The sequence below is a fragment of the Eschrichtius robustus genome, chromosome 3, assembly GCF_028021215.1.
Source record: "Eschrichtius robustus isolate mEscRob2 chromosome 3, mEscRob2.pri, whole genome shotgun sequence".
NCBI classification, from domain to species: domain Eukaryota; kingdom Metazoa; phylum Chordata; class Mammalia; order Artiodactyla; family Eschrichtiidae; genus Eschrichtius; species Eschrichtius robustus.
This window is the reverse complement of record NC_090826.1, coordinates 169,326,481-169,347,368: the sequence shown is the minus strand read 5'-3', so window position 1 is coordinate 169,347,368 and position 20,888 is coordinate 169,326,481. Positions and strand designations below refer to the sequence as shown.

Sequence of the window (20,888 nt, the reverse complement as noted above, 5' to 3'; positions counted from 1 at the left end):
TCACCAAGGCTCAAAGGCTGATATAGAACCTTCTCACGCCTTGAAGGAGGTTACCTGAGGCTTCCGCTTTGTAAGAGGAATTACATTGGCAGAAGTGGATGGCAGGGCTGTGGCAATAGAGGACATCATGACTAGGCAGACTGGAGCTTTTTTTACTCCCTTGTTAATTCTCTCTGCTTCGCACTAAGAGACTATTTTCTCTCCCTCATCTCTCTTTCCCTTTATAAAAATGTGTGTTTATTTCCAATTATGTTACACGTACAAGTTACTGGAGCTATGAGATGCTTGAACCTGAACTGAGGAAAAGGGGAGGAAAAAAGACACATCTCCAAATGAGTTTCATTTATATAATGAAAATAAATTTTTACACAATCAACAGAAACACACCAAGTTTTTTTTGAGAAAAATATTTTTAAATAAATTTTTGTCTTTTTTTTTTTTTTTTACATTCTGATATACATATGTAACAAGGTTTATGACACTGTAACCAGAATCAAATCAAAAAAAAAAGTTAAACAAAGGAAAAAGGTGGGAAAGAAAGTAATTGGTTTTGTTGAATTCCTTTCTAGCTCCAAGCTGGCAACTTTGCACTATTTGTCTATCATTCAGCTGCCAGCTCTAACTCACTTGCACACTCAAAACACCATATTATTGCACAAGAAGCCAGTGAAGGCATATGGTATAATGGTCAGTTCCTTGCTATTTCAAAAAATCTCTTAAACCCAGAGAGGGGGAAGAAAGTAATCCAGAGTACGAAACACACAAAATCAACAGTATCCTTTGTCTCTTTAAAGAATGGGAAGGGTTCTTAGACCACTTAAGCTGCCCTGATCTTCTCTTTGCACCAGTGAGCACAGCAGGGCTTGGTTTGGTTGGGTTTTTTGTTTTCGTAAGGACAGCCCAGGCAGATCCTAGGTCTTCATGATTCAATGTCTTTTCTACGTACTTTGGGTTCTTTTTAATTGGTTTAAAGTGTAGTATCTTCGGTCTATGAACCTGCACAGACTAGTTAATCGTAAACTCTACAAATAGCTTAAAAGGAAAAGGGGAAGAAACAAAGTTTGTTATATTTTTATTGTTGACTTAAAAAAATTACGTCTTTAGCCTCCCTGCTTTGTCAGTTGGCGGGAAGTAAATCTCAACGGCATCAAAAGTTAAATTCTTCTCACACTTGTCAAAAATAAAAAGTTTTAAACAAGTTTGTTTCCATTCACAAACTTTACCCCATCTAAAAAAAAAAAAAAGAAAGAAAAAAAGAAAAGAAAGAATCCATCCTCCTTCCTCTTCGTCTCCTGATGGAGAACAGTCATCCTTTCCAGCCAGACTATTGTCACACAACCGTCTCCACACCCATCAGCTTTGGTGTAAGGATTCGTGGTGTCACACCGTTGTTTAGGTCTTCCTCAAACTCCAGCAACTGCCCCATGAAGTTAAGGTTTGGGGAAATAATTGGTCGTTTGCCTTTGACAAATTTATAAGCATCAGTCATGGTCATCCGCGTGTGCTTCATCAGGTAAGCGATGACGATTGTGGCAGAGCGGGACACCCCAGCCTGGCAGTGGATGAGCAGCCCCTTCCCACACTGGTGAGCTTCCTCTGGAACAAGGGAGAAAGGCAAGAGGTGCAGGGAAGGAGAAAGAGAGATGCAGGGAGAGAGGTTAACGTTTCTCTAGACTTGACAATGCCATATTCTGTAGAGAGAGAAGACATTAAAATGGCTTTGAAACTAAGTATAGTTTACTAGTTAATCGTGTATGTTTATGTCACAACCTCCAGAACTGGTTAAAAGCAATATTAGTATGAATAAGAAGCTACATTTCTACGTTTAAAGAGAAGACTAGGTAAAGGAGTCATTCACAATAATAGTTGGCTTCACAGGTGACGGTGGCCAACTGAGGATGGAGCCACAACACAATTACCCTAAATGTTAAACAAGCTACTGGTTAAGTAGACCTCTCTGATTCAGGATGTTAATTTCCATCGCCATGTTGTGTCACTTGTCAAAACTAGTGTTATTAACAGTGCCTCTCCCACCTGTGATAGAGAAAAAGCATTTCTTTTTTTTATACTATAGAACTGCTGTGTGCAGAAACTGGTACTAAATGGATAAGAGTTTCAGTCTTAGGAAACTCTGAAGGGGGTTAAAGGAACAAAACTCAACTAGAAAGTTACTACGTTCAGCTTCTCACTAGCAAACCCTATTGTTGCAAAGTTAAAGACTTGCAGTTCTCAGGCATAGGGTGTCACCTACATGTGAACTGTCCAACCCCCTCTGCATCTACACACGCCTTTCCAACGTGGCAATGATGCAGAAGATGAAGGAATTAACAGCAATGGCTCAGAATGCAGAGCAATTGAAAAAGGCAATACTTTAAAGGTTTTCAGGTATATTAGAAGCCCAGGAGAATAGCTCTCGGGCACTGCCTGAATGGATTCTTAATGACTCTTCTAAACTAAAAGGCATCCCAAAGAAAGCATCCCTGCAAAATATACCAATTAGATGAAGGGTAGGAAAGGAGAGCGTAAGGAGAGTCCCATTCTAACAAAAACTACTTCTATTGGCTACCCACTAGTAGATTAAGAAAAGAAACATTGTGCAAATTTTCATCTTAAAAACCCAGCAATTTAGCTTGCTTCTTATAGATAACAGTATTTTAGGAAAGTATCTTCTGTTTTCAATTTCTTCTCTTCAGCACACACTATTCAAGGACCTCCACCCCAAGACGGGGAAGCATGGGGGTAAGAAGATGAGCCACAAAGGGCTAGATCTGACCATGGTTCCACCTTGTGGTGGACCTTGTGTGAATCATGTAACTCCCCAGAGCCTCAATCCTCCTATCTGAATAATGGGAATAATTGTAACTAACCAGGCTCAGGAAAAATGGGAATAATATCACCCGACTCAGGAATAACTAAACTGGCATAGTTAAACCCTAAACCTAGACTCTGCTTAGTTTATATTAGACTCTCTGTGAATGCTATTATGTTTCTAAAACCAGCTGTGTTTTCCTTAAAGCTAGACTATCAGATTTCAGTTTATCCAATGATATATAACAATGAGAATAAAATATTGTGCCTGTGCAGGGTGTGATGCGGAATGGTTTTCGAGGTTAAATGCTATTTATTACTTGTTTTGTTTTCTTTCTAAAACACCAGGTGAGCCTGAATAATCTATAAGGAATGTGGGTGCTTTGACTAAAATCCTCTTAGAACCTAAGCATACCTTATGCTACCCATTAAATGGAAAACAATTTCTTAACTTCCCCCAACTGGAATTAACTCAGATAAAATTGCACTCATAACATCATATATCAACCAGGAAGTTCCTCATCTACTTGGTGACAAACTTTTCTTCCTTGGGACTCAAGGTTTGATTCACATATCACTAATAAAAAATCTAAGGTATCTTTGCATCCACAAGCATTGCCCATTGAGAACCAATGGAGCCTTGTAAACACTGCCCCAGTGTGTTCCCAAAGGGCTCCTGGCCTCGCAGTCAAGAGCATTAGGCTCTGGTCCCTTTAGTGACCACTCAGAATTTCCTTCCAGACTGAACATTCTATGGTCCTGCAATAAATAAAGGCACGATTAGCAAGGAAATGCCTGGGCTAAGTGACCAGAGCTGCCAGTTCTAGAGCAAATCCACCCACCCTAATGGTTGTTAAATCCAAGGGTTTTGTTTGTTTGTTTGTTTTTTGTTTTTCTTTTTTTTCTGACAAAGGAACACTGAACATGAGTGCATTCTTCCTGGGACAGAGGCCAGGAACAATCTGCTACAATATTTAGGAAAAGTACTGGGTCACCCTTTTGTGGTAAGAAAGATTGGAATCGCTTGAAAAAAAGAAAAAAATTGAGTACCTGCTGGGTGCCCGGTACTCCCCAAGTGATAATTTGAGCCTTGCAACAGTTTGAGGCTTAGAAGCAGCGAAAGTTAAAGTTTAGGATTAGGGTTAGGCTGGCCGTTGCTTCCTTCTAGGGATTAAAGCCTGCTGTTGCTAGAATTTTCTCTCCTTGGGAACTACATGGGCTACACAATTTGATCTTTCCTACTTCAATGAGTCTGGGGTAAACTAAGGGAATCTAGTACCATCTCATGAGCACTCAACTTCAAGGCTTTTTGCTACCCAATGTTTAAAAACGGAGACAAAGCAAACAGCAAACGGAAGGGAAAAACTACTCCCCCCACCCCACGCTCTCTCTCCTCTGTGCTGAGTAATGCGTAAAGATGTTCACTACAGCATTATGTTTCTGAAAAAGATCCTTCGGAAACAATCCTTCAGCAAACACTACCTTTGCTTCAAGCAGTGGCAAATTAATTTAACTCAAGGTAAGGGAGATATGGGTGAGTTTGTAGCGGTGTCATATTAACAATACAGCTGGCCCCGGGTACCCGCAGGGGACTAGTTCCTGGATAAAATTCACAGATGTTCAAGTCCCTTATATAAAATGGCATAGGACAGTCAGCCCTCCGTATCTGCGAGTTCGATCCGCGGTTGGTTGAATCCGCAGATGTGGAACCCGCGGATACGGAGGGCCGGCTGTATTTTACTCCCTGCAAAGTGCCTAGGGACGCCAGTAGACTACATACATACCCACGGTGCCTGCTCTGGCCGCCAATTTCTTACTTTCTACCAGTTCTTTTGAGATGGTGTTATAGAACATCTCAGTGCTAACCCCTGACACTTTTTCATTGAGAACTTGAGGGATGTGGAGGTCTAGTTGAACGGATCCCAACCCAGTTGAATTACCGTTCTTTTATAACCACGGTTCCAATACACTTGATGGGTTATGACTTAGGAGAATACTTTGGCTGCACCAGGTGGCAGAGCCCGAAAACACCACGGTGGAGCTTTTTTGCCACACAGGCGTAAATCTTGGACTTGATATCAAAGCCCGAGCCAGAGAGGAAAGGAAGGCGGAAGATGAGACTTGCCCGTAGGAGATAGTTACCAATGAACTCAAAAGCCTCTTCAAAGTACTGCCTCAGGTTCTGCTTGTTGCTGTCGGTCGCCGGCAGCCGCTTGTAGCTGAACAGGCCTTTCTCGTAGTGGTAGAGGGGCAGGTGAGTGGTGACGTTGATGACGTAGCCGATGTTCAGCCGCTGCATCGCATCCAGGTCCTGAGCGTCCTGCTCGTTGCCGAGGAACAGGAAGGGCAAGATGGGCGTCAGCTCTGCATTCTCGATGTCGGGGGTGCTGGGGATGGACTGAGGTAGCATGCTCGAGGCCGCAGACGCGCCGCCCCCCACTTCCCGGCACTCTTGGAGCTGGAGGGAGTTGTCACAGAGGTTTTCATGGTTCTGCTTAAAACTGCTAAGTCCACCTGGAACAAAAACGCAGAAAGTGAGAATGACTGCCCCTAGAACTTCAGAGCTGGCGGAAGATATCACTTTTCCCCTTAGGAATGAGTGTGTTTAGTTGCTTATCACATTTTTTAAAATAAAATAACAAATGAAAGTCCATTTGGAGACGGAGGACACACTTTGGAGGATATCACTGCATGCAGTACTTTGGAAATGTGCTTTTTATACAAACTGGGGCATGTTCCCCTGGAAAGCGTTCCACGAAGCATCAGGCAATTTCATTAGCAGCAAATTTGTTCTGCCCCAAAGAGCCATACGCTCAGTGGCCTATATAGAACCTTGCACTTTGGGAGCCCAGGAAGGCACAGATGACTTCCTTGGGTGTAGAATTTCTGCCTGTACCTGGGCAGTGTAGGTGTGTGTCTTGCACTCTTTGTAAGCTCACCTTACCCAGAAGGCCAAGTTTGCTCCCAATACAGCAGAGCGGTTACAAGCAGGGACATTGGAAGAACTGGGTTATCTTGGCTATAATCCCAGTTCCACCGCTTGCTGCATCTGTGACCTGCATAAATTAATTTCTCTCTCTGGGCCTCAATTTCCCCGTCTGTAAAATGAGGGTAATGGCATATACCTCTTAGTGTGATTGGGAGTCTGGAATGAATGGATACATATATAAAGTATGCAAACCTCCCCCTCATCAAATGCAGTGTCACTTATGAGAATGTATCTTAAGGAAATCATCGGACCAAAGATAGCCAGCTAGATGTATAAAGATGTTCGCTACAGCAGTTTTCTAGAAAGGTCAAAAACATTTTTTTAAAAGGGAAAAGTTGACATGTGCACCCAATGGAATATTATGTAGCCATTAAAAGTCGTGAAAGGAATATGAAAACAGTGTTTCTGTTTAATATTAAATGAAAAAAGCCAGTTTAAAAACATTCACCTAACATGTGATCAAAAATTGAAAAACCATGCAAAAAAGAACTTTTAAGTCAGGAATTTATAGATCATAGTTTATTGTTTAAACTTTTCCTTTAATATTTATCAGATACGTTTGTGGATAAGCCCAAAGGATTATCACAGAGGTCAAATTCTACAATATACATGTAAGGGCTATGAAATCAGAGTTGACATTATTAACTACCAAATGAGCTCTAATTCTTACCAACTAGATACAATCTGGCCTTCCCTTTGAACAGAGGGGGAAGTTCGAGATCTCCTAGAAGCTGAAAGCCACCAGAACCCAACATTTACCCACCGCACCCTCCCCCAGATAGATGCCTTACTTCTGTCTTGATAGTTTCAAGAGATAAGGGAGGAAACATAACAGGTGAACAGGATATGGTTGTGTTGAAATAAATACAGGAAGTCTATCTGTCTACCAGTTTCTGAACCTATGTCCTTCTCCGTTTCAACTTTCATCTTTGGCAACCACAGCAGGAAGCTCCAGGCTGTAACCCACACCAAGTCTCAGGGCTGTTCACAGCCAATGCACACTAGTCGTATAAACTGGGGAAGTCATATTTTCATTAAGATACGTCATGATTCAAAGATCATTCGAAGGGGGTAATATTATGACCACCTGTGAGTATCAAAACCTGTCTTCGCTTTTGGAAAAGAAAAACAACAGCTATAAATTCATTTTAATTGATTTCTAGAATTAACGTCTGCCCTTACATCTTATTATTCCGCTATGAAACAATGATTAAAATAAAAAGTTTGTCTGGACTCAAAGAGATCATTTTTCAAGTAGATAGAAGAAATGGAAACTACCAGAAAAAACTTCATTAGTGAACGAATACCTAAACAAAAATTTGAAATCGCCTGCTGTCACCATCACAAGCACCACGAAAGAGACTAAAGAGTTATTTTAAAATCTGCTCAGCTTTGGCTCCATAAAGTCCAAGTAAACAGTTCCACACTGGTTCTGTAATGGGAACCTAATTCACTTTTTGTTTTTTTAAGAAAAAGACAGTTGTTACACTTTTCCGTATAAGATGAGAGGACAGAACAACAAAACAGACTCAAAAGAAGCTTTAACAGGGTGGATTGGAGGGGGGGAACTTCTCTCTGTTCTTATTTAGTGTACTCAAGCTGTAATTTGTCTTAAAAGCAGCTAGTTTAAAAAAAAAAAATGCATGCCAGAAAACCACACACACAGAAAAAAGCAGCATACAGCTTTTTAAAATTCTGTCTCTACACCTCCTTTCCCAATGACATCAGCTGGAGGCTCCCCACCTGCCCAGTTGCCATAGCAGTTACACAAAGACATACAATGACATCAGTTGGCATGATATCAGCTCTCTGAGTGCAAACAATACAAGAAGAACTACTTTGTTTAAGGCCTTTGGTGCAACTGTGTTCTGGGGAGCCAATGATGTAATGCTAACAGGTGGCATGGGCCTTCCATTTGCCTAATGGGGGGAAAAACCCATGGGGGAGGGGAGGGGAGGGGAAGGAACTGGAGACAGACAGACACAAAATACTCTGAGAATCCCAGGGGGTGCCCACGTGCAAAATTATGTGTCTATTGTATGTTTAAGCCATGTGGGAACTCTTGTTCATCGAATCTTTGGAGGCGGAGTGGATAGAAAAGGAAATATTCTAATTCACACGTATTAACTAGACGAGGAAACCCTCATGGAGGGATATGAACAGTCTGTTCAGTTGCCAGTCTGCTGATGCCAGTGTCGGCATCAGTTCTCATTAAGGGTTGGGCACAGCTAGATACTGCAGTTAAAGAACTCTCTCTGGGGATGGCGCTATTCTCATTAAGGGTTGTGCACAGCTAGATACTGCAGTTAAAGAACTCTCTCTGGGGATGGCGCTTACAGCAAAATGAACCGGTAGACTCTCACAGCGGTGGTTTTGAGAGAGATGTCTGTAGGGAGGATTGTTTTCTTCCCTTAGAGGTTTGGAATTGGAAGCCAGGGAGGGGTGAAGGGAAGATGAGGGCTAATACGGTTCTCCCTTCCAACTACTTTCCCTCCACCCTACCCCATCACGTATCATAGAAGCAGAACGGACTGATCACTTAGTGAGGAGTTTTGATTATTTCATATTTGTTATTACTACGTAGGAACATTACAAGCTGATAAATAACAATTGAAGTGGAAGCAGTGTAGCATGGTGGTTAAGAGAGGGGTTAGAGGCAGGCAGACCCAGGTTGCAACTGTGATTCTGTCTCATGAGAGTTTGTAAGACCTGGTATAAATCCCTTTTCCTCATTAAGCCTCAGTTTACTGATCTGTAAAGTGGACTTACTATCACCTACCCATAGAGTTGTGGTACAGGAAGCCTATGTAAACATATAATCAGGCGTTTGATAAATAACATCTTATTACCCCAATGTCATCACTGTTATTGCCCTCACCTCCAGCTGATCTGCTGACTCTGAAGTTTGTGAGAACCCTGAATGCAGTGCAAGTGATTCTGAGGCCAGGCTGCTCAGGCCTGAATCCCAACACTGCCAAATACTGGCTCTGAGACCCTGCACAAGGTCCTTACCTCTTGGCTTCTCCGTTTCCCCACATATAAAACAGGAACACCTACCTCACACTACAGTCTTGAGGATTAAACTGATTTATAAAAATAAAGTACTTTGAAATGATATCTAGCACATATTAAGCACTTTTTTTCATTATTGTGGAAAACTACCATTTTAAAGATCTAAAAAGAATTCTCAGACAAATACCATATGATATCACCTATATGTGGAATCTAAACTATGACACAAATGAACCTATCTAGAAAACAGAAACGGACATAGGGAACAGACTTGTGGTTGCCAAGGGGGAGGGGGTTGGGGGAGGGATGGAGTGGGAGGTTGGCATTAGCAAATGTAAGCGATTATATACAGAATGGATAAACAACAAGGTCCTACTGTATCACACTGGGAACTATATTCAGTATCCTGTGATAAACCATAATGGAAAAGAATATAAAAAAGAATGTATGTATATATATGTATAACTGAATCACTTTGCTGTACATCAGTAATTAACACAACATATCTCAAAAAAAAAAAATTCAAAAGAAGGCAGAAAAGGAGGGAAAAATAAGGTACAAATTGAAGGAATAAAAGAGCTTCGAGATATGAGGTTATCATCCAGAAAAAATAAATTCTGCTTAATAATGTAAAGACTCTCAATGATAATAGGCTAACGTTTCCAGAGTTTTTATTTGTAAAAGCTTATTGAAAAAGAACTAGGAACCAAGGTATCTGAAGCAGTTTTAAAGTTTAAATAATACACTTTTATCATAAAGAAAGCAACAGCCCCCTATCCTTAAACAAATACATCTGATTTCAGTTTTTCTTTCTCCTAGCTTTCCCAAGAAAGCCTGTATGTCTTTGGATTCCTGGGTTTGCCAGAGGAGAATTGAGTGTTTTCAATAAAATCACTCTTCTCTCCTCCCTCCCCTCCTCTCCCCCGTGTCCCCAAGTCCCCACCAGGCTGAGTGATCTCTGTAGACACACAACTGCCCCAGTTATCAGTGCAAATATTTCCCAGGCATGAGCAACAGGGCTGGGGGCAAACATTTCAGACCTGATCTCAAAACCAGGTTCTCTGCCAAAATGAGTATCATCAGCATGTGGATGCTGAATGGCAACAACAAAGAACACCCAGCACCCCTACAAAATAAGTAGAAATGCATCTGGTGAGTCTCCTCCAACGGGAGGTCAGGGAGGTGACAGTCCCACTGGAGCAATGGATTCTAGCTGTAGTGGGAAACCTCTCTTTGTAGATGTATTTCACCTCCTGTAGCTGTGTTGGCTATTGCAGCCCTAGAAACACAAGAGCCCTCTGTAATGTGATTCAGAAGCAGTGCTCTGGGTGGCAAATGAAAGAAACCCCATCCAAACGCAGAATCTATAAGCAAGAGATTTCCATCATCCAAAGATGGCCAGCACTTTGGCACACCAGCTTTTTGGCTTCATGCTAAGTTGAAAAGTGAGCATTTTTTCAGAAATCTAAGGAAAACTCTCACTGAAGGTCAGCAAATGACATTAACACCCAAAGAAAAGTGGAAGGGAACTCAAGTTGGACTTTTCTAGAAGCTTGCTGCGAGCATATTCATTGCCCCTTTTTGTTGTTTAGAGTTTCTTATTGGGTGATTAGTTTTTTAAAGTAAAATGGTACTTGATTATAGTGGTTAAGAATGTAGACTCTGGAGCCAGACTGCTTGAGTTGAGAATCTTGGCTTCCATCACTAACTAGCTGTGTTACCTTGGTAAGTTAGTTAACATCTCTGCACCTCAATCTCCACACCTATAACGTGGAGTTAACAGTAGTATTAATCTCACAGGGCCCTTAATATGGATAAAATGCTGCATGAGTTAGATATTATCACTATAAATGGGAAAGATATTGGTATAAAAGGGGTCCTGATGGATACTATTTCGTGGGCCCTCCATGGAAACTGGAGTCCATCTAAGCAGACTCCCAAGATTCTACTCTCACAAGGATCCTTGTGGAAGAAACAAAGCCTGAATAAATTGGAGCTGACGTCGGGCTTCCAGAGTCCCAAAGATGGGGGCGGTCAGAGTTGTTTCATACTTTTCAGGGAAGAAAATCATCCATCTTAACAGGAGAAATATTAGAGATACAAACTAGAACCACGAAGATTACTTCTAACTCTTGTTTTCTATGAAATTGTCTGCATAGGTCACTGACACGACTAGGGATTTTAAAGTAGGAAGGATTTCAAGTTTAATACCAGATGGTATCACCTAAACTGTCCTATGATCATGTCCCCAGGGAACATGTATTCTTTCCTAAGGGGATTGAAGGGAGGCTGTATCAAAGAGGGAGAATGAGTCAAAAGTGCTGTGTCACCAGGTGTAAGGTAAGAAAAAAGGGGATAAAGAAACAACTTTGTTACCAGGGGAAGAGAGAGACTTAGGAGGCTGAGTCCAACCTCAGCCTGTGTTGCTGGTGGGGACCGTGGGTCAGAGAGGGGTATCCCTATGATCCCTAAAATCACATCATTTCATTGCTTACATGTGAAAAGTCCGATGTGTGAAAAAACATAGACAACGAGTTACCATAAAGCTTAAAACTCTTTAAAAAAAATTAGGATCTTGAATTCCATTGAGCACATTTTGATTATCTGGGCAAATATTGTTAAGTGTTCCAGGAAGATATATCTGCTCATATGTTAGTCCCTTGCCTCATGGATTTTTTTTTTTTTTACTGTCTGTTCTCTCTTAGGAGATACAAGTTCTCTACAGATACACTTTAAAAGCCAACTACAGAAGGCAGTTTATTATATATAAGGCAGCAGGGAAAGAGTGCAGGAATAACCTTATTTAAATCCCTTTGTACACAGGACTTTGCTATATGCCACAGGAAGATAGGTGATTTGTTGATATGTTTGATACCAATAGCTGTAGGGAAGACATCAATCTCTTGGTCATGGATGGGTGATCAATCTATTTTTGGAAATAATTTATAAAAATTAAAAGATAAGTTAAAGGACCTCTCTGGTGTCTGTTTGACCTAGTGACAAACCATAGGTAGAAATTACTTCAAGAATGCCCCTCCCAAAACTGTCCTTCCAAAATAGACTAAAGATTACTCCTGTCCTTATACTTAATAGTAATCTAACAAAGTTGTATTTAGTGATGTTTTGAGAGAGAAAAAAATAAAATTCCTAAAAAGTTTATACCAGAATATTCTCAAATTTTGAGTTAATAATACAGAAAAAGAAGTTGAGGAAGGAATGAATTGGGAGTTTGGGATTAGCCTATGCAAACTATTATACAAAGAATAAATAAACAACAAGGTCCTACTGTATAGCACAGGGAACTATATTCAATATCCCGTGATAAACTATAATGGAAAAGAATATGAAAAAGAATGTATATATATGTATAACTGAATCACTTTGCTGTACAGCAGAAATTAACAAAACATTGTAAATCAACTACACTTCAATAAAATCAATTTAAAAAAACAAAGTTTCCTGCGGTACACATAAGTCCCCTCACTACAGAATTGGTGGAGAAAAGGGCTGGGGATTAAATTTCAGCCTGCTGAAGTAGCTCTCAATTGCACACAAAAAAGGCAGACTCTTGTTACTACCCTTGAAGGGGGGGTGCACTTGTGTCGCCCCCTTCTTAACATTCCTACTTTAAGGCTTTAATGGGTAACCAGTGTTTAGGATACCACCAGTTTAATTTGTGTGTATTTGAATAACACAGGCAGATTGTTTGAGAGGATACTTCGCAAGTATGTAAATACAGCCTGTTTCTTTAAATCTGTTACTGCATTTATTTACATTAGAACAGAAAGCACTGCCAGAAGCAACAGCTGATGACAGTCATGTAATTTTCCACAAAGACAACAATTAAATAGCTTTGTGTTCTTTTAATGAACAGATGACTTCTCTGAGAGCAGGCTTCAAACTTAAGACTGCAGAGTTCCCACAGCCAGGAAGGTACCCTTCAGGTTCGGCAGAAGTCACTGTGACTTTAAGGAAAAGCACCCTCTGGGCCCCTGTCCTCTAGAGCCAGCCGGCCTGTGTTTGCTCCTCTTCCTCCCTCCCTCCCGGCCTCCCCCTCCCTCTCTCAAAAACACTTCGGGAAGAAAACCAGAGGGAGATTCTACCTGGAATATATTTGATTTGATGCTTAAATGTCCAATGAATCCACAGAATATTTTTAAACCTATTTTTGAAGAGTTGATGGTGTGGGTGGGAAAAGTGGTCAAGCCTCACCCCCTGCCCTCCCACACACGCTGTGAGCCCCCCTTGGTGCACAAAACCCCATCTTTACACCCACCCTCCCCATTCTGTCTCTAAAAGGTTTCAGGAGGCACCACCTGGAAAGCAGGGGGTGGGCATAAATGACTTCTCCAAGTCGCTCCCTCAGCCTGAGGGGCTGAAGAAGCCTTCCACACTCCCTTAGGCTGAGGCTGGACTGGTCAGAGTGGACATTTCTGGGGGTCCAGCTGCCCCCTTCATCCTCCCAGTCTGCCTTGTGGAGCCTCATATTCACGGGGACTTCATCGGCCCCGAGACTGAGCTTCACTCCCACTCACAAAAATGCCACTTAAAGAGAGCAAATTTAATAGTTTTTTCTTTTCAAGACAGGGCTTTGGGATTCAGTCAAGGGAATGGTTTTCCACTAAGAAGTGTGCCTATCAAATCACTGGCTGGGTATATATGGAGGGAAAAGAGGGGCTGATAGAAAGACGGCCAAGTTCGAGCCTCAGGTTCCTGAAAACCTGCAAGTTCAGATTTCCTGGTCCCTCCACGTCTAAACTTTACCTATGTCAGTTCACGCCAACCAGCTCCCAGGGAGAAAGGCACATCCTAAACACGTAGCTCAGGTCTCTGGGTTTTCTTAACAGACACACCAGTTATAGGAACACAAGCTTCACTTTTAAAATCTCTTTTATCAGAGAGCAAGCCCTCCCAGACATTTTGAGACTCGAGTGACAGGCTGAAGATGTCCCTTCCCTCTCCTCTCTCCCTCTCTCCCCACCAGTCAGGGTCCAATGGGATGAGATGGATGATCAACATACAAACACACAAATAAAAAGGTAATGATTAACGATGATAAGGGCCATGAGGTGCCCTCCAGTTCCTGGGTGCTGTGAGAGGGGAGTGATTAGATCAGGGTTTAGGGCAGGCCTCTCTGGGGATGAGAAGGGATTGACTAGTTTGGAAAAGGGGTGGAGGGGAGGGGGTCCAGGAGAACAGTGGAAGCAGAGAGAATCACACTAGGGGCAAAGGCAGGACACTCGTGAGGCCTGCAATGACTCAAAGGGACAGAATGCGGTGAAGCAGAATGAGGGGGAGGGAGTGACCAGAGGAGGGCAAAGGAGTCTACAGAGGGCCTCTTAGGGCCATTAAGCAGTTGGGATTTTATTCTAAGTTCAGTGGGAAGCTCCTGAATGTTCAGAAGTCCATAATACATGATCAATATGAGTTTGAAAGGAAAAGAGAAAGTGAGAGCCAGAAAAAAGTTAATCTAGCAGATGGTGCAATTTACCTATATTCCAAAAGCTGGGCAAAATCCATACCCTTTCTTTCTCAGAATACGTGTTTTGTACCTGCTATGGATTGAATTGTGTCTCCCCCACCCAAATTCACATGCTGAAGCCCTAACCCCTAACGTGATGGCATTTGGAGATGGGGCCTTTGAGAGATAATTAGGTTTCGATGAGGCCATGAGGGTGGGGTCCTCTTAATGGAGGTTAGTGCCCTTATAAGAAGAGACACCAGAGAGCTTGCTCTCTCTCTCTCTGTCTCTCTCTCTGTGTCCGTCTCTCTCTCTCTCTCCCACTGAGGACACAGCAAGAAGGTACCCATCTGCAAGCCAGGAAGACCTCACCAGAACCTGACCATCCTAGCATCCTGATCTTGAACTTCCAGCCTCCAGAACTGTGAGAAAATAAATGTCTGTTGTTGAAGCCACCCAGTCTATGGCATTTGGTCATGGCAGCCCAAGCAGACTAACACAGTACTACTTTTAACTCCCAGTATAAATATATTTCTTAAAAAGATAAATTATAATTCTTACTTTTGAAGAACCACACCCAAAGCTGTGGACTGCCTGAGAACCTGGTCCCTGGGAGCCAACCCAAGTGGGTACCATATCTCAAAGTCAAGCCAGAAGTCGTCCAAGGTCAAGATAGGGATGCTGCCTAAGGGACAGCATGCTCATAAGAAGCAAGCCCATGGAATCTTCCAGAACCTTCGTTCCACAAGCCAGCTGCAAGCAGAGGCGCCCACTTCTTCCCAAAGACACATGCCTCCTCATTAGTTATACTCTCCGGGTTGAAAAACAGTTTAGCTGGAGACCTTCTGTGTATTTGGGAGGCCACTCGATACCATGTTAGGGCTTCACCTCCTCTGTTCGCTAAATAGCTCAATACTGGTTAATCCATCAAGACGGATTAAGGGAAGGGAAAAAAATCCATGAGATCATACTGGAAGGTTAGAGAGGGAAGAATGTTAACAGGAGGAGAGAGCTATAAAACACAAAGCCATATTTTCCCCAAGAGCTCAAGCAGATAGTCCCCATTATTGTTTAATTCTCTGAAGAGAGGGAAAACATTCTTTGCTTTGCAGTGCGGGAGTTTAAGTAATGAAGCATTGCTAAACAAACAAACAGAAGAAAGCCCAGTAAAGCTATTCATTAAACAAGCCCACTGTACAAAAGGAAAACTGTTGCTTAACAATCCACCTCCTCTGAGGACCAACATTTATCTTAGACCCCAGATTAAACACATTACAACTTCACAGCAAAAGTATGTTTCCCAGTGGGATTTAAGTAGAGTCCAATTAAATAAATCTCTAGAAATATCAAGAACAAGCCTCAAGAGAGAGCATATTTCTACTGTGAAACATTCCCATTGGAAATTACATTCGTAAAAGGTCATCTACAAACGTCTATGACAAGAGGAGGGGAAGCAAGGCAGGAAGCAAGGCAAGGTCACACAAGTGAAGCCCGGGTGGGTTCCATCCCTACAATCGCGTATGGAAGTGCCTAGTCAAAAATGGCGTGTGCATCTCCACTCGCTGTGAATGAAACCCCCATGTCCAAACAAACAGCTTTTATGACCATGTGTTTTCATATGATCTGGAGGTCAAAGGGCTGTGGCGTAGGGAATTCAGGAAGTGGTAGGGGAAAGGATCAAGTGTCAACATCAAACTGTGAGTTGTTTTACTGAACCAGTGTTTTCAGTTCACAAAAGGCATAGAAACAACTTCCTCAAGTCACTGAGCTGAATTCTATATTTGGCAAGAATACTAAGCAAGTCTGAGCATTAAGGATAAACTGCCAGAAAGAGCAGGCGTGAGCTTTCCCAGCTCAGGGATTCACCCAGACAGCCATGCCCAATGGTCCAACCCCTGCATGAGGGCTGAGCTGGGAAAGGTCAGCCTGAAGCCAGGTGAGGCTTCTGTGTGCTGAGAGATACACCAGTTTGCATCAGGTCAAAAGCTAGCGTGTCCCCATGTAGTGGACCACCTTCTGGGATGAAGGGGAAGATAAAACAACCAGGAGGCCAGTACCTCTCTGAGAAGGTGAGCTGGGATTATATACTGTCAACATAGACTTAAGGCTAAGTGGAAGGCCAGCCAAGTAATGGTCGGTTCGAACTGGGACATGTGAAACGGAGAGGTGACCTGGTATGCACCCCACATCTGGCACCGTCAGACTTCCCAGCCACATCCCTTGAAGCCATGACTAACATTGCTCAGGGGGACAGAAGTCCTGACAGCAAGGACTTGGAACACAGCCCTTCTTTCCACGCTGAAGTTATACTGGGTGCTAGCGACCCCTCTTGCCACTTCTAGAAAATCAGAGGTTTGGATCGTCTTTAAGTTTCTCCCAGTTCCAACATTCTATAACTTCAGCACGGTGTGGATAAACTGGACATTGATGAACAATGGCAAGAATGAGAGCAGCTATCGTAGGGTATGTGAGGCCTGGATGACCTGCCTCCCACCTCAGGGCCTTTGCACCTGCTGTTCCCTCTTCCTGGAACTCCCTTTTCCTAGGTCCTCAAGTAGGTGATTCAGACCTCAGATCAAACGGGATCGCCTCATAAAGGTCTTCCCTTTATCCACCCTCCCATAGATCTCTATCATTATATCATGAAGTTTTAAAGTTTTGTGGTCTTCACTGATCACTTATCTGAAATCACTTGTTAATTTCTCTGCTTGTTTATTGCTATTATTAAAATGTGGAGCCCAAGAAAGCCGAGCTGTTGTCTGTCTTGGACAAAATACAGCACCACTGCCCTGTGGCTCAGGCGGCCTCCACACTTTTCCAGCAGTATGATCTCAGCAAAGCTCCTTGCCTTCTTGCACCCAAGGTTCCTCATTTGCAAAATACGGCTAATAATAGTACCAACAGGCAACAATAAGAGTCATTGCAAGGATTTAATGAGCTAATACTGGTGGCTATTAATAGAAATTGTAAGGATTCACTACTGTTTAGACCTACAGCTGTACCTGATTTGTATAGTAGGCCTCATTAAATGTTTCTAGAGTAAATGAGCTTTGGAACGAGAAGAGAAAGGGCCAGTTCATTGTAAACCATGTATTATGTGTTGCTCAGCAAAATGCCAGGAATTTGGAAGATTAAAAATTTTTTTAAATAATATATAGTTTCTGAAGATAGATCAAATGGGAGAAAGAAGGAGAGATGAAGCAACAATAGAGGAAAGTTAGCAAAAGGCCTGGCAGAAGACACATTTTAGGAATCCCTGAATATCCTGTGATAAACCATAATGGAAAAGAATATGAAAAGGAATATATGTATATGTATAACTGAATCGTTTTCCTGTACAGCAGAAATTAACACATGGTGAATCAACTATATTTGAATAAAATAAATTAAAAAAAAATAGAACACCTGAAATGATGCCATCCCGCTGTGACTTGTGTAGGACAGGTGCAGGGCCAGCCAGGTGAGTTTAGCATGAGGACACAGAAATCCTGTCACTCCCAAGGCTGGGGAGGAGGGCCGGAAAGGCTCATGGAGAAGAGGCAGCCTGCAGGACTGACAAACAGCCGTGCCCGAGGATGGCTGGGGTCTAAGACATTTCACACCTGGTGGGCTTTTAACCTCTTCTCCCCTCTCCATGCCTCCTCCTTGGACATTCTATATAAGCGATGAATGGATGGAAAGAGCCATGAACAAGAAAAGGAGGCTTAGTAGGGAGAAATCAGTCTGTGCGATGTCAGGGAACAGAGCGAGGGACCCCCAGTCCATTTCCACACGCATTTATTAAGCATTAAATGTGGGCTGGGGTGACAGTACTGAGAGTACAAAACGCAAGATCTGGTTGGGCCCCCTCCCAGCTAGCTGGCCGGCCCACAGAGACAAGGTGAGCGGTAACAGATAGATGATTCACACAGTGTGAATTCACCACACCCAGGTCCATTTCTTCTGCCTCCTGTTGAAGGGACACAAGGCCGGTTCTAAAATCAGGAATTCTGGGTTCCTCCTATCCCTCCCTCTAACCCTGCACCTTCGGGCAGGTTACTTAACTCGAAGTCCATTTTAAAACACAATTGCATCTTAAGAGCTTTTTCTTCAGACGCAGGAGTTTCCCTCTTCTCTAAAAAAGACGGTTACAGCCCTTGCTCTCCCACAGGGGTAACATTATGGGTGTTCTTGAAAGACAGACAAGGGGCATCAGAGCCTCTGGTCCTCCGGAAGGTGAGATGCTCAGAGACACAGCGTGAGAAGAGAATGCCCAGTTTTCTGTCCCTCTTTGGTTGGTTCTGATAAACCCATTCTATCCTTCTTAGAAACTGACACTTATCTCCCACAGGTACTGAGAGTGGCAGTTACCTAAGAGGTAACTGAGCCCAACCTTAAAGCCGAACAGTTCTGGAGAGCGAGAAATGGAATATTGCCTGTCATATCAGTAAACAAAGGATGTCACAGTCGTCAGTGATTGCAGCCCTCCAACATGAGCCGGTGAGCCCTGAGGGAACTCAGGATGTGAAAACACAGGATCCTGGCCCCAGATAGCTGAGGTGCCTATGAAAGGAATGATTTCAGTGAGCCCAGACTCTTGCACCTTCCCATACATAGAAAGGCGCTAAATTCCTTAACTTGGGATAGCTGGTTTTCCTTAACTAACAATAATCTTTTGACGTTTGGACTACCGGCCCTTTGTTGCAAAACTTCTACATAACCTGGCTCCCCCGCCTATGCCCACACACACTTACTAGGAGCAGTTCTCTCGGGGTTACTTGAGATACTGCCTCCCGGGCTCGAAGTCCTAAAAATTCCCACCGAATAAAACATAACTCTCCACTTTTTAGGTTGTGAATAATTTTTTAGTGGAAAAGAGCAAGCCTGGCACAATGGCAGTATGCAAAGTGCCCAGAGCTGGCCCAAGTAGGTAGAAATCAAGTCATCTTGGGCATTTCAAAAGACCTCTTTTCCAACTCTAGAACACTTTTTGTTTCATCCCTGGTTTTCATTGGTAAAGGAATCTCACTTTGCAATAACTACGCCACTTAAGTTTGTCTTTTCTTAGAAATGTGCCCTCCCGGGCAGCCCCAAGATGCCCTCGTAGGAGTCCACTTTCTAGGAGCTGGTGACCTAAGAGGGCCTGGCAGGAAAAGAGCCAGGCCGAGCAGGAACGGAAGGGTAATGGCTACTGGACCGCAGGGAAGACAGAGTGTCTGTTTTAAGTGGGAAGGAGAAAAACCAAAAAAGAAAAACACATGGGATTATGGTTTAAAAATCCAAACAAAAGCCCCCAAAGGAAAGAAAACAGTTGCTCTGAACACAGTGTTTAGCAGATGTAATAGGACATGTACGACAAAAGTGCGATTCTAGACATTGCAAACTACTTAAAAAAACAACCACTCCTTACCCGTATTATCACCCTACAACAGTTTCCTATAAGGAACTTAATCCCAACACCAATATTTAAGAATCTCTGGTATCAAAGCAGTATGTAACATATGTATGTCATCACCTCTCATGTGGTGTCGTCTGGGAGATGAAGAAGCAGAGAGGACCCCAAGAGTTGCAGGCTGGAAGATTCTGGGCGTGGTGGTGTCAGAGGCTACCCTGTCTCCGGGCTAAGCCTAGTGGGCAAAAGCAGTTGCTGGAAGACTGAGTCACTTTACAAGTCTAGAGCATAACTGGCCATCGTCACGCAGGATGTGGGGTTAGAGAAACAAGCAAGCTAAGCTACATACAGTACTTTGCTTTCCCAAACACTGTGCCCCTAAAACAAACCTCTCGATGGAAGGCAGTCTATTCGTGCAAAACTGCAGTGCAACTCTGACGCTAAAAACACAGAGTCAGCACAGACCCCACAAGTTAAGGGCATGGTCCCCAGCAAGACTGTCCTCGCTTCTGACGCCAGCCACAAGTCCAGGGGTTCCCAGGCGACCCGCACTTCTGACCAATTGGCTAAAAATTCTGGGATTCCCATGCCCCCCTCAGGTTGGATAGTTCACTAGAATGACTTGCAGAGCTCTCCTTGCTATTACGGTTTTATTATAAAGGATACAAATCAGGACCAGGCAAATGAAGAGACACACAGAGCAAGATCTGGGAGGGTCCTGAACCAGGAGCTTCTGTGTCCTACGGACTCATCACCCTTTCAGCTCACCGTTGTGTTCATTAATCAGAAAGCTGAACCCAGCCCTAGTGTTAAGTTTTTTGTTTGTTTGTTTGTTTTTAATTAATTTATTAATTTATTTATTTTTGGCTGCCTTGGGTCTTCGTTGCTGCGCGCGGGCTTTCTCTAGTTGCGGCGAGCGGGGGCTACTCTTCGTTGCGGTGTGTGGGCTTCTCATTGCAGTGGCTTCTTTTGTTGCGGAGCACGGGCTCTAGGTGCATGGGCTTCAGTAGTTGCGGCACGTTGACTTCAGTAGTTGTGGCTCGTGGCCCAGGCTCAGTAGTTGTGGCGCACGGGCCCAGTTGCTCCGCGGCATGTGGGATCTTCCCGGACCAGGGCTCGAACCCGTGTCCCCTGCACTGGCAGGCAGATTCTCAACCACTGTGCCACCAGGGAAGCCCCTGGTGTTGAGTTTTTATTGCAGCTTCATTACGTAGATATGATTGATTGAACCACTGGTCACGTGACTG

At 43.2% G+C, this 20,888-nt stretch overlaps 1 protein-coding gene across 1 annotated transcript in view; it reads right to left on the bottom strand.

The window, feature by feature from the left end:
* Window positions 1-505: 505 nt before the first annotated feature.
* DUSP10 (dual specificity phosphatase 10) overlaps window positions 506-20,888 on the bottom strand; it is a 37,678-nt gene continuing 17,295 nt past the window's right edge. Inside the window, exons 3-4 of the mRNA XM_068538536.1 lie at window positions 4,951-5,322; window positions 506-1,596 (exon numbers count right to left, since the gene is read on the bottom strand). Coding sequence (XP_068394637.1) covers window positions 1,331-1,596; window positions 4,951-5,322 — 638 coding nt within the window. The 3' untranslated portion in view covers window positions 506-1,330. The remainder of the gene's footprint in view (window positions 1,597-4,950; window positions 5,323-20,888) is intronic.